The sequence below is a fragment of the Anopheles merus genome, chromosome X, assembly GCF_017562075.2.
Source record: "Anopheles merus strain MAF chromosome X, AmerM5.1, whole genome shotgun sequence".
Taxonomy (NCBI): Eukaryota; Metazoa; Arthropoda; class Insecta; order Diptera; family Culicidae; genus Anopheles; species Anopheles merus.
In genome coordinates, this window is record NC_054081.1 from 1,649,094 (window position 1) to 1,663,319 (window position 14,226).

At 48.9% G+C, this 14,226-nt stretch overlaps 1 protein-coding gene across 1 annotated transcript in view; it reads right to left on the minus strand.

Annotated features, from left to right (window-relative positions):
* Positions 1-13,950, minus strand: part of LOC121594361 (paired box protein Pax-1) — a 65,337-nt gene extending 51,387 nt beyond the window's left edge. The window contains exon 1 of the mRNA XM_041917534.1: positions 12,137-13,950. Coding sequence (XP_041773468.1) covers positions 12,137-12,146 — 10 coding nt within the window. The 5' untranslated portion in view covers positions 12,147-13,950. The remainder of the gene's footprint in view (positions 1-12,136) is intronic.
* Positions 13,951-14,226: the final 276 nt, after the last annotated feature.

Below are 14,226 nucleotides of genomic sequence, written 5' to 3' on the forward strand. Positions count from 1 at the left end.
ATTTCTCCGAAATGACTTGCGATAGAAGTTAACCCTCATTTCCTGCATGAGTGCACCGGACCAGAGAATGAGTCGGAAGATACCGCACAAACCCTACAAATAAACAACAACAAAAATACCCCGCCAAGAAGCCACGGATCACCCGTCCGTCGCGTTGCGCGTACATCGAAAACCCCGGTAACTGCGCGCACGCTACTGCCACTGCCACTGCTGCTAAGATCGATGGAATGTATCGCTCATCTAGGTAACCCGATCCGCTCCCGCTCGCTCTAGCTCCCTCCGCACGGCGGTTTACATTTCAAAGCGAGTCTTCGCTTTGTTTTGTTTTTGGGTTCCGGAGCAAACCCGCCCATTTTGCAGCGTATGATCTCCAAGTTGCTTAAACTGGCCTAGAAGATTTGGTACGAACCATGATAAACTCCGTAATGTTTCGAAGGATCTTTTGCTCATTTTTTTCTTGGCACAAGTTCTTGGTGAATGCACACTCCAAAAGATACTGACGCAGAAAAAAACCTATATCTCAAAAGCCAAAAATGCATCCAACAATCTCATATTCACTCCGCAGATCACCTCTAGCTCCCTTCTTCCCAGCGTGCTCTTGTTTGCGCTTGATCTTGATCTCATTTCCAGCCTGTGTAGCCGATTCGTACTTTCCACGTTTCCGCCGCCGAGTCGTATCGCGGGACGAACCGCACGACGGCGGCCTCAAGGTTCCTGCTGGGCGAGATTCGAGGGTGCCTGACGTTGCGCAGGGTCGGCCGTATCGCCGCTAGAACCAAACAGAGCGCATGGGCCAGTGCTTCTGAATACCCGAGCACACCCAAAGGTTCGACCCCTTTGCTCCCCCTTCTGCTGGCAGAGGTCCTCTAATCTTCCGCCGAACATCTCAAATAACCAGCAAACACCGGTAGCACTCAGAGAGACAAAAACACACACAGGAAAACAGAAAGAAAGAGAGAGAGAAGAAGCGCGCGCGGAAAAAATGACAACGACCCCCGGGAGGATCAGATTTGGGTTTTTATTTCGTTGCTACCGTTACTGTCTTTCGCCTGCCTTTTTTTTCCTCCCGAATCTCCGATCGACAATGCTGAAAAGGGAAAATGAGTAAGTCATCACCAGGAACGGGCAGGCAGCAGCGGGGCCTAAATTAAGTCACCCCCAGGGTCCCATCCGTCGTCCTCTGTAAAGGTATGGCGTCCGTGGGTGCATGATCGATTCTTTACCTCTCTCTCTGTCTCTCTCGGCAAGCCCCGAATGCGCTCCAACCATATTCCGGGAGCGCAGGCTGATTGATTGGAATATTAAATGACAAACAAATGGCCACGGATTCCTGCGCGGTTGCAGCAGTGTGTTGGCAGTGGAAGAAGAGCGGTTGCTTGCCGATTTGTGACATCCGATACGGCTAGTCAGCCTGCGTCCGTGCGGATGCTGCCAATGACGCTAGAGGCAGCGGACGACAGCAACGACTTCACGTTTCAGAACTCCAGCAGTACACCGGCTTGTCGAGTTGGTGCAGCGCAAGGCGGGAGCAGCACGGGGCAGATGGAAGATTTTAGAAGAAAGTTTCCAAACCCAATGCCCAGCAATAAACCGCACATCTTAACCCCGTGTGTGTCATCCTTTCTCCTGAGGTGCAAAAGATATCCCAAACGTGACCTCATTCTTTGGGTTTTTTTATGGTCGAACAATTGTTAATTGCAAAGAAAGAGAGAGACAGAGAGAGAGAGCGAGATGATCCATCTAGGTGCGTGTGCATTGATATCATGTTTGAGTGTGATTTTATGCGTGCAAAAATCCCATCCCATAGCACCCCCAAACAATAGCCTCGGAGAGGTGTACGCACAACCCTTTAGGGAGGAATATGTGCTCCTGGGCGTTCCTTTCCTCCCCCCCGGACGCCACCGACCGTCGGTTGCTGCGATCAAATTTCAACACATTCGCTCCCTCTCCATCCCTCGCCGCTGTCTGTCGCTCTTAGCTTGCGCCATTCAGCCACAACGGAGTCGAAGATATTGTGCGTGTACCAGAGACCGGCGAAAGAGTGGTGAAAAAAAAAGTTGAAAGGGAAAGGTAGGTGCAGATCGGGCAAATATCGTATTAACGCATCGTTTCCCTTCCTCCCCTCCATACCCCTTCGAAAGTGCAATTCCCTGTCATTGCAGGAAAAGATGGTTCAAACTGCACTTTCGGGCATGTATGTGTGTGTGTGTGTGCGTCGGAGAAAAAAAAACAAAAAGAAGCAAACCAAGAACGACAACAACAAAAAACGCATATTTGAAAATTTCACAATAAAACGGACACGGACGTTTCTGCAACACATCTACTCAAGAGGAGGGAGTCTTTTCGGCAAATCTTCAACCGTCTTTCCCGCAATGCACCTCTGAAAGAGGAGGACAAAAAGAAGGTTCTTACGCACAACCCGTGGCCTCTCTATGCCACAAAACGCGCTAATCCGGGCCCGAAACACGTCCCGGCACAGCGGCCGGGCGAGGGCCCCTGGCTTGGCGACGAGCTGCATCCATGACGGTTAAATCCCCGGCGTTCCGGTTCGAAGGACCAAAGCACACAAAGCGCGCCCGAAGAAAATTGCTTATTTGAGTGTGTTGTCGTCGTGGTGTTGCTGTGGTGTGATGGTGCCCCCCGGGTTTTGTGTGTGTGTGTGTGTGTGTGTGCGTGGATGAGCCAGTTGATGGAGTGGTAGTGCGGTGACGACGGATCAACTGCGGCAAAGCAATTGCAATGTTACGTATGGAGGCAAGCGCAAACCCCGGGGAGTTTGTTGATGTGTCCTGTGTGCATGTAGGCCTCTGCTTTGTTTCCCGACAGAGCCAAAAATCCAAGGTTTCGGTGCGTGTGTGTGTGCATGTGTGCATAACATTCAATCACGCAACTCCCTGGATCAATGTTGTGTGGTGTTGCGCTCACACGTTGCGGACTTAAAGGTGCAAGAGGATGCGCGTACAGCTTCTTGAGCCATGATGGACACCTCCGTACTTGTATAGAGGGGATTTTTTTTTGCTTTGTTTTGAAGACCCAAGAAAGGCGTGGAGAAAGCCTTTGTTTGTGCGTGTGTGAGGTGTGTTTTCAGTTTCAGCGGTTTTTGGGTCTGATTTTGGATGTTGCCGAACGATGGACACAGACGCACACGCACCTTTTCGAAAAGGTGAAAAACAGCGCTGCAGGATGTGCTCTGGAGGGGGGTGTGCGTATTTGGGTCATGCCGAGAAAGGATTATAACCATTTACACCGGGCCATGGGTGTATTTGTGTGAGTTTTGTTTGGCTTCACACGTTTTTAAGGTGCTAAAAAATGGCATTACATCGAAGGGAGAAATATTGCCGTAATGCAATGGCTTTATTTTCTCTCCTGCAATCAAGCAATCTCAAGTAGTTTGAAGCTTATTCAGGGTGCTTTTTCAGTGTTATCAATTTAGTAAGCTTGGCACAATGTATAGCCTTTTATATATTTAATTATTTTTTTTAGCTTGCAACATACTTCTTTACTTTTCACATCGATGGTGTGGCTTTCCTTTTTGGTTCAATTGTTATTCTCTCCTTTAAGTTGTCGGTTTTAGTATATAATCTAATTTTTGTTTATTTTAATTTGATTCCTTCTGCCACACTTTTATCGGCAACTGTGCAGCTGTAAGCGTGGCCAATCCTTTTCAAGTGCCAATTGCAAACGCTACCAAACCGATACAGCACGATACACTTAATAATAATGTGCTTTCGAAGGAAAACAGATTAAATGGCACTTCACCGCCCCATCGGCCGTATCAGCTTACACGGTAATTGTTTCGGAAGATGCAATTTGCCAAAGTAGTAACAAAGCTACTCCCTTTCTCAAGCCCGCACACACACACACACACCACACAATTCGATTACAGACGAGCGGTTTACTTGCCGTAACAATTACACTCCTGTTTCGGGCGTGTTTCACCCCTTTTATTTTCCTGGACTCAGGTTTTTGCGTTCGCTAGCCTCGCGCACTTATCTTGTAACGCACTATACACACACACAAAAAGGACCTCAAACGCACAACAATGAAACCGTAAAACACATACACACACACACACACACACACACACACACACACACACACACACACACACACACACACACACACACACACACACACACACACACACAAAGTCCGTAGTAATCTCATTTCAGCTGTGATCGCGTTCTTTTTGCCGTATTTTTCCTTGCGTCTTTCACCACCGCGGTGCGTTCGCGTTATCGCGATTTTTCCTCCCTAGCTCCTAGCCGGCTCCCACAGCGAAAGCGAACCCAAAAAAGGGAGAGCACCAAGATTAAACTGTCCCGATAGTTGCGAGCACACAGATGTGAAGAGATGCGTTGCAAGGGATTAGCGAAATTGTAACTCGCCGCGCAGAGAGTCACTTGAACCGAAGTGCGCTTCGCCATAGAAAAAGCCGAAACACGTCAAAACACATCATCGCTCGCCTCCCTCTACGCCACGGAAGTACGCGCTCGGGCACATATTATCGCAACGGTACGATCGCGGCGGGCACTGCAAGTGGCAAATCTACCGCGCGCTTCCTTCCCTTCCGGTGCGCGCAACGGCCGATGCCGCCTGACGGTGACATTAAAGTAATTATTTCTATTTGTCTTGCGACAATAATGCGTTTTTATTGTGCTGCCTGTTCTGGCCTGCGTCTGTGGGGTGTGCGTTATCAGCACGCCAGGATCGGACGATACGTGTTGCCTGTGATCTTGCAGCTTGTGCGTAAAGTGGTGCCACCACCACCACGGCCGCCTTACGCGCAACAACGGCCGGGCACGGATTTTCCACACTGTCTACCAGGGCTTTTAATTTTTCTCCCTGTTACGCATTTGCCTGGCACAGCGGAGGGGCGGGAAACGGCGAGACAGGGAAGCACGAGCGAAACGAGCTGATAAGAATCTCGCTTCCGCACCGCACACAAACACACACACACACAGACGATGTGAAAAGCTGACGAAAACGGCCGGGAAATGGATATCGATTTGTTTTTCCTTTGATGGCAATCGAAATGAATCCCCGGGCAGGACCGAGACAGGTTCGGCGGAAGACAGATTTCACGAACATGCAAAAGAAAGGGGGGGGCGGAGAGGGAGAGGGGGGAAGAGAGCAAGCGGTAAAGAAAAACAGGCCCGAAAAGACGAAATTTGTGGAATTGGATTGCGGTGAACCGAAACACCGAACTTGCTGCTGGAAGACTTTGGGCGAGAGAGAAAGAGAGAGAGAGAGAGAGAGAGAGAGAGAGTGCGAGTGCGAGTGCGAGAGCGAGCGATACAGGTTTATTGGGTGCCCGGGAAATGGTGAGCCGGGCGGCAGTTGGCGTTGGTGGAAATCCGGGAAAAGACAGGGAAGCGCGAGACATGATTGGTCGGTTGCGTCGGTTAAGTGCTTTCCGCTGGGTGCGATGCGGAGGAGAAGGGAAAAATTCATTTTATTCGTCCCTCCGCTTTTCCTTGTTTTACTGCGCTTTTTTTTTTTATTCGTCTTCTTTTCATGGGAGGAAAATTGATGGAATTTCTTTCCCTATCCGGTGTGATAAGGGGCAGTGAAGGGAGAAGGGGAAAGTAGGAAGGGGTAGTGGTGGTAAAAAGAGGATTGATGTATCTTTCTTTGTATCGCTTTAATCAGGCTTAAAACGTTGAAATGGAACAAAAACTTGATAAACAAATATGTACACTTTTTAGCGCACAGCTTATCAGCACGGACCGATGGTGGAATGGCTAGATGGGACGGCTTCTGTACGGAGCGACTGTGGATCGAATCTCACTACAATCGACAAAGTTTTTCACAATCATTATGATTTGTTCGAGTGATAGGCGTCTCAAACGTGTGAATTTTGCAAAACGTATTGAAAAGAAGTAAAAGTCGCTGACAATTTGGAAAAAACAAAATGTCTCAAAAACTTGTTCAGATCTTAAAGTAAGTTTAAGGAAGAAAGTGTGGCTAATTTTTGCACAGCTGTTTTCTATCGCTCGGCACCCTGGGGGGAACCTTACAACGAATACAACCTTAGTACCGATTTTCTCGCCTCCGAAAGGATAACAATGTGGGTCGACTTTGCGTCTTGGGCAGCAAAGTCACCACCTTTCCCTTGTGGCAGCTATCGCTCTAACCAACCGCCTGCGGGCAAGATTAATCTCGACGCGCCCATTTTTTTCCCATCGATCGCACGGTGAAAAGTGATGATCCCGAAGCAAAAGGGATATAAAAAAAAAATGTAAAGGATAACCACAAAACGGGTGATGATGTCATTCGCCTGGGCATGCATGTGTGCGTTTCATTGTTTAACAGGAGAAGGAAATTAAAACTCTGCTCCATAGGTCGCCTCCATTGCGTTACAGCTGACGGTGCTGCTGCTGCTACTGCACCAACACCTCGCCGTCGCCGAAAAATGGCCGACCTCTTTTTTGTTCATAGCGAGGCAAAAGGTAAAAGCACACCGAGAGGAATTTGCACAAATCCCACAAAGTATTCAAGTGGAATTCATCGACTCAGGGCACATCTTCTCGCAGATGATGATATCCTTTTGCGGCGTGATCCTCTTTTTATGTTCGCTGCAAATAATCCCCCGGCGGTTGGGAAAAAAACACAAATTTTACAGTGCGTGTAATAATAGCAACAACGGAGCGGAGTGGAGCGGTGCGAGAAGGTAACAGCAAGAGGAAGAAAAAAAAAGCCCTTAACATTAATAAATCCTCACCCAACAGTGAAAGACTCTTGTCCGCCAAACAGAAAAAAAAGGATAAAATTTAAAGCCACAAGGATATTATATTCCACAAACTAACAATAGCAATAGGTCCAAACCAATCCTTTTTCTTCCTCTCCATCTCCTCTCCTCGGAGCTCAGAGGGTAAGAGCGTTATGGCGAGAGGTTCGCTGAGACAGACAGAGAGAGAGAGAGAGAGAGAGAGCGAGAGCCCGCTAGAGGATCGTCCTTCATTGAAAGAAAGCGCTTCAAGAGGATGATGATTATGATGGTTTGTGTTGTTTGATTATGATGTGCGGATCATTGGGCTTGAAAATTGTTCCATTCTTTTCTTCGGCACATACCCCTACCTCCTCTCCCGCTCTATCTCGTGTGGTTGGGTTAATATCCTACTTTTTCTTTTTGGCCCATTCCCGATCGTTTGTTCCCGGTCTCAGGAGGGCGGCTTTACTCATTTACTTTCGAGTACCGCGCAGCGGACCAGATCAGTTTCTAATCCGCAAAACGGAGCTAGAGAGAAAGAAAGAGAGAGTCCGCCTTTTGGGAAAGGATCAATGGCAGTCGATCCTAATGGGGCCCCTTGCCAGGAGATACACCAGCATACCAATAGGATATTGTGTTGCTTTTGGCATGGTGGTGCGGTTGGAAGGCCACACGGAGGCGCGCGCGCGCTCGAACACACACACACACACACAGACACGTGAAAGGAACACTTTGCTGTGAACCAAAGCGACCGCTTTGCCACGCAAAAACATTAACCATATCGATGTGAAAGCAAGGCGATCTCGGGCGAAAGAGAAAGGAAAGTAGATTAGAAGAGACGAACCTTTTTTCTCTCGAGGTCCTGCGCTACTACGAGAACGAGTGGATAACCAACACACACACACGCACACACAAAACCGGATAACAGTTAAGACCAAGACCAAGCGGGCGGGGATTTGTAAAGGATCTTCCACGCGCGCGCCCACACCACTTTAAAACTATTATCACTGTTTGTGGCCACTCGAAAGCGAAGAGCATATGCGAGAGAAAAGGACCTTGCTTTTTAAATAAGGCGCAGGTTTTTGTGGGCTTTTGTCTTTCGCAGCTCCTATCGGTTTTGCGGGGGTTTGAAATATGAAAATTTGCTTATCCAATCGTGGGCATATCGCACAGCGCTTTTTACAAACACACCGGGTCCGGTGTACATTACCGCAGGTACTTGAAGCAGGGAACACAGTATGTCGGCAAAGCTCATCAGTACGCCCGGAGGATCTCTCTTAACCGATGAATGGCTTAATTGTCGATAATCGATAATAGTTTTAAGAGCCACACGCATACGCTTCGGGCGAAAGAGGCTTTTGAGAGCATCACCGGAGGAGTGTTGAAGGTTTTATACTCCCTCCCGGGGCATTACAGAACAGGTGGAACGCACACTTCAAGTGGTGGTCACAGAAGCCGACCAATGCAGATAATTCCAGCAGCAGCAGCAGCCCCTTAAAACCACTTGCATTCGGGATTTTGAGCCACCAGAGGGCTTGATGTCAAAGGGCGCGTCGTCGTGTCTTGGCTGGTCAGTAGACAGAGTTGCGCTTCCTACAATTTTGATACGAGATGACTCGATCTGCTGAAGGTATTCCAAAAATGGGAAAACACCACCAGAAGACAACTTCTCACACAAACATAACCGTTTCGTCTAGACATGACAGGAAGCTAGAAGTATAACTTCCACCCGAAAAAGCAAACTAAAAAAAAAAAACAAAAAATACGGTAGCAGTAATCGGGATCCCTCCTCGGGATCAACATCAATCTACATCACGTCGTGATACGTCGTTCGCTTTCGAACGGTAACAACGAAACCGAATGAGAGCAACGATGACGACGGTGGCGGCGGCGGCAGCGCGCCCAATGATCTCAAATCGCTTCTGACAGGCGACAAAGGTTGGCCGAAGTTATCGGGACACACCAAACCCCCCTCGGGGTCCACAGAACGGGACGGCAAATATAATCAAAACAAATGTAATTCTATCTACCGCGGGTCTCCCTCCCACCGGAATGCCGGGATCTTTCCAAAATTATCCTCGTCCCTCTTACCTCGGCCGTCCAAACGCGGGCTGACATATGGGGTAACGGCACGCCAGCACAGGTTTTGACGAAAGGCGAGACACACATCAAGGGTGTGCTACTGTGCGCCGCACTCCACTATGGGGCTCGCTGGGGACGTTTGCGGCAAGGTGTAAGATGCTTTTAGCACCGGTTCGGGTTGATCATTTTTAAGAACGTGTTTGTGCTTATATTTGTACATAAAGCATGTAATTTAGGATGCAGTAAACCCTGATGGGCATCGAAAGGCTTAATTAAAGCCAAATATGCAGTATGTAAACAGTACATTCATTCTAAATAACGATATCTCAAAAGCGTGGTACTGTTAGGATTTTTTGGAGCAGTTTGCTTGACATTTTACGTTGTTTTTTGTTTGTTGGAAGACTTTCCAGAACAGCCTGTTAATTGCTCCCGGCAGTAGCACGTCCGCACACTGCAGCGATTTCGAATGAAAACCATTGCATCATGCTCCCACCCAACCCGTGTTGCTGTTAGAACTCGTTGATATTGTTTTTTTTACGGTTGTTTTTAGTGAAGAGAAAAGAAAAGATCCCATCCAAGGCTCCGTGACACTGTGCGGTTTCTTCCTCGTGCGCCCACTTTGAAGTGCAAATGTGGTAAACATCACGTTACCAGGGAACGAAGAATTGCACCTCGGATCATTATACGCGATCGAGCGATTGTGTGATATTGACCCGCAAGATGGGACTTTTTTTTGTTTGTTGCTGCTCCTCATTGCACAACAAAACCATTTGCGGTGTGTTATTGCTCACACTGGACACATGCTCACACACACGCACACATTCCGATTGTTTTCGATGTAGACCCCACGTCGGAATTCACTATTATCAAACGTACTGTGCCGCCAGCCGACCTCGCGGAGGCAGTATCAGTGCGCCATCATCCATCCGTATCCGTATCAGTCGAGTGCAATCGTTAATGATTTTAATCCATACAAACACACACACACACAAAGACAAATACACAAACATGTAAACACATGGGACAAACAGACCCTTCGCGGAATTCCTCAAGGCGCTGTCACAGGCCGTGCTAAACACTGCACTAATTAAATGCTTACGTCATAGTTTACCCGCTGGGAGGATTGTTGTGATTTCCCGCCGCACTTTCTAAGGTTAGCGATTGCACTGGTTGTCGTACTTTTGTCCCCAATTAGGATTAATTTTGATATTTTTTTTACATTTCCCAACTCGGTATGCCCTCTCGCGATCATGCATTCTTCCCATAGTGCCCGCCAGCGACTAGAGCCCCAATTGGCATACACATCCTTCCGAAGGTGAACCCTCGTGGGGCGCTCTTTTTTTTATCTCCCACTGTCCGCCTAGTCGTCTAGTCTCGTCACCGTGCCCCAGTCGTCTCTTGAAATGGGCATTAAGTTTCAAAGTTTTTTGACATTTTTTTTTCTACGCCCCTCAGTGGCAAGGTGGTAAACGCTCGGAACTCGGAAGCGATTAACCTGCGCTAATCGTGTCTCATACCAGAGGAGACGCCTTAGAACTGGCCGTTCTGGTGTGTACATCCTCCCTCTGCCGCCTCTCTCTCTCTCGCTCTCTCCACACAATCCCGTCCGTGGTTCAAATACGCACTGGACGCCCAAGCGTACACCGCGGGCGGGAAGCAAACAGAACGGAGAAACATCAAGGACCTCCTAGGCATTTCGCCTCTCGTTTCTAAAACTCCTTCCCCTTTCTCCCGCGGCTGATGTACTCCACTGCCGGTCCGTGTCGGTACGCGCCTTTTTTTCTTTGGGGTTATTTGTTTCGGGTTTTTGTTGTCTACTTTATTCCCGACGCGATCTGTTGTAGCTCCTGCTGATGCTGCTGCTGCTGCTCATCTCCGGTAGCGGCCAGCGGGAGTTAACAAATTAACAAATTTTGGCCTCCTCGCGCCACACCGGCCACCGCCAGTGTGTGTGTGTGTTGAGTGCAAAGGCGGCTCCCGGTGTTTGGTTTTCGGGGTTTGGGTGTTTTTTTTTCCTGAACATTTTTTTTCTCTCTTTTCGCCCATGGACCTAAACACACATTCCGCGTGCAGCAGCATCAGCAGCAACGGTACACAAACGCCCCGAGAGATCAGGTTATTTGTTTCTGGCTGCGTCTGTGTGTGTGTGTGTTTGTATAAGTATTCTCGTCAAAATCAAAATCAAACGCTTCCGAAAGCCAACCATTGCCGTTGATCTATCCTCTCAACGGCCCCCGTACCTTTGCGAGAGAGCATTCGATTAGCTCTGGGAAAACCCTGGAAAGCTCCAGGTTTTCGGCAGCTTCTGGGTTTTTGGGTCGCCAGCAATGGCTTTCTCAGAATCGACCTCTCCTGCTCCGCACCCTGGATTCATCCATCATAATACTTTCTTCATCTTCCGCCGATTTCCCCGGATTTCCCGCAAAAAGCACCCCAGAGGGAGTTTCATCCTCCCCAGCGTCTTGGCCGACCGCCGTTCATATCTTCAACAAACGAAAGAAGTAACAGACAAAAAACACCATCGAACGACTGCGCAAACTCCAGACCACTGTGAAGACTCCATCCGATACACACATACACAGTCAAAGGGCTCCTCCCCTTACCCCTGCTTGGCTCCCAAACAAAAAACGAAGCAAAAGGATCACTTCCGGTATATCCCGGTCTCGGTGATTTCGCGCAAAAATAGGACGATTGCTTGTGTGTGTGTGTGTTTGTGTTTGTGTTCGCTTTAAATCTATTTCACTTTCACTTTTCATACACGGGGGGAGGGTTTTCAAAGTTGGAGATTTTCTTCCCGACAGCGCGCTACGACGAACCCACGAAACTCGATTCGCCCACCGTTAAATGGTCCGTTGGAAATGGGTTTTATCGATTTTCCTTCCCCAAAACACGATGGGAAAAAGTGAAATTTTGCACCAGCAACTTCGGAATTGCTTGCCGCTAACCACTTCACGAAAACTGGAGCAGGAAAATGGTTTGGATCGATTTTCTGGCCTTTTTTTCAATGTGGAGCCCGAAAGCAAACAGCAAACGGTCCTAGTTCTGGTCCGTCAATGTGGGAATGTCACAAGCAGTGCTGGCAGATGTTGATGGATGTGGCAGCATTTGGACCGTGTTACACACACATGTCTTTGCTTATTAGGCGCACGTAAAAGAGTGCAAAAAGGGTCCCCAAATTTAAAGCTTGTTCGAGCAATATTAACCCCAAATCGAAGTTGAAATCGCTAACGCATCCGGTTCGAAGGACCAAAACTGTGAGCCATCTTGTATCTTGCAAAAGTGCCTGCCACGGCCGGTACTCCATTTTTGTTCTTTTTTTTTGCGATCAAATGCGACACTTACCTGGCTCCATGATTTCGTACGTGTTGTCCAGGGCGTTGCTCTTTTGATAGCAGAGTCAAGCGTTGATAGTTGATACGGGACGTGCTGCACCGCGCCGTAGTGTAGGTCAGCTCGGTTCCTTTTCGCGTGGCACACAGGCACACAGAGAGACGCAGAGGCCGATGATGGCGGGTGGGTGGCGTGCTGTGTGAGTGTGTAATGAGATGCGTCGACAAGGGCCAAGGGTGGGGTGGGACGCGATGCCGACTAACGAGCCTTGATTGAAGAAGCGCTCCCGAACGCAATCCCGCTCAGGCTGCTCTCCCCGAGCACTGCTCTCCTTCAAACACACTTACGATACACACAGACACACACGCACAGATACACAGAGAACCAATAAAAACAAGGACGGCTCTTCTCGAACAAAAACACGCGGCCGATTACAAGCTCTATTCGATTCACGCGCAGAAGATACATCCACGTCCTGTGTAAGATTTGCTCTGTGGGTTGTAAACCGTTTTTTTTTTTTTCGTTGACACTTTTCCCCCCACAGCACACGAGGTCTTTCACCACTCTCGCCCTCTGATCCACGAAACACTTTGGAGTGGAATTATTTTTCCACTCGTTTAAGGTCCTTTCACACTCTCGCTCCAAAAGAACAGATCAAGTGCGCTCGACAAACAAACAAACAAACAAAAGCAATCAATTAAAAACGATCTACCGCACACACAGACACTTCCTAGCTAGACGTACAGGATGCTGCTGCCAGTAGTAGTAGTAGTAGTAATAGTAGTAGTAGCGGCATTCTCTAGTGCGATGACCGAAAAGTTGCGTCGGCTCTCCCAGTGGCCGAGTGCGTCCGATTCATTCAGCGGTCTTGAGGGGGTTTCCTTGCTATCTTCCTTCGGGGTGGATTTGTACTGTATATGGGTCAGGTGTGTGTATGTGCGGGTGTCGATCGCCAGCCGCCGGTGGGCACTCACCACACACGCACAGTTTAAGGCACAGTGAAGGGTATCGCCGTCTGCGCCGACAGTCCCCGACCGGTCTCGGTCGAGGAGTGGTAGATCCTTTGGCTCGTTCACTCGACTCCACGCCGTAGGTCCTACAGGTGTCTGTACCCTTTACGGCCAAGTGTTTCTATTCGCTGTCTTAACAGTGTCTACTAAAGGTACTCTTTCACTATTTCTTTCCTGAGAGATCGTAAGGTGGGTTGTGCGCGCACTATTTTCTTTTGCAAGGTACCGAGATAATTGACACCAGGTACCGCTGTCTACTTGCTTGCTCTACTGATCCAGGTGGCTTCTCCCATGCGGGTCGTTGTGACGTTCGCTGCCGTGAAGATGATCGCAGGGGTGGGTTGATGAGCAATTGTTGTTGTTGCTGTGGTTGTTGTGTTGACTGACGACGATTGATATTTCCGATTAGTTGCCCCAAAAAACAACGTGCAGGTCTCACGGTTATACGATTAAGGGTTGGGGGCGCATACACACACACACGCATACAGGACACACGCAAAGCATCCCCCAATTCGTCTGCTCAAGCAAAGGTAAACACCACACCGCGATTTCGTGTACTTTTTTGCGCCAGGTTTGTTGTTGTTTTTTTTTATGTTTTCTAACAATTTCGCGCGTTTGTTATGCACTCGTTTTCCTATGTTTTTGCGGTCGTTTCTGATAATTTAACACACGCAAATACAATCACGCACACACACACACCGGGTACCGTGTTCCCCGGGGGGGCGGCTTCTCTGCTGCACACACGTACACGCACACTGCACACACACACAACGCGCGCTGTAGCCCAACGCACCGTGTACTCACTAGCCAGCGGTAGAACGAGAACTGTGCCGGGGCCCGATCCTGTGCGCGCGTTCATGCGGTCCGTTCCGTTGCTGCTCCGTCGCACGCCCGCTCGGTGCGCGAGTTCATCCGCGTGAACCTCTACTTGCCCAACACGGTGCGGGGACGGTGCTAGCAGCGAGCGAGTCGATGAATCCTTTTGCTGCAAAAAGGGGCGTGTCTGTCGAGATGAATCACATCATCGCAACAGCAGCGGGACCGCCGAGCGTGTTCATTGCAGATGCACGCTCACGGGACAGTCGGTTTCAC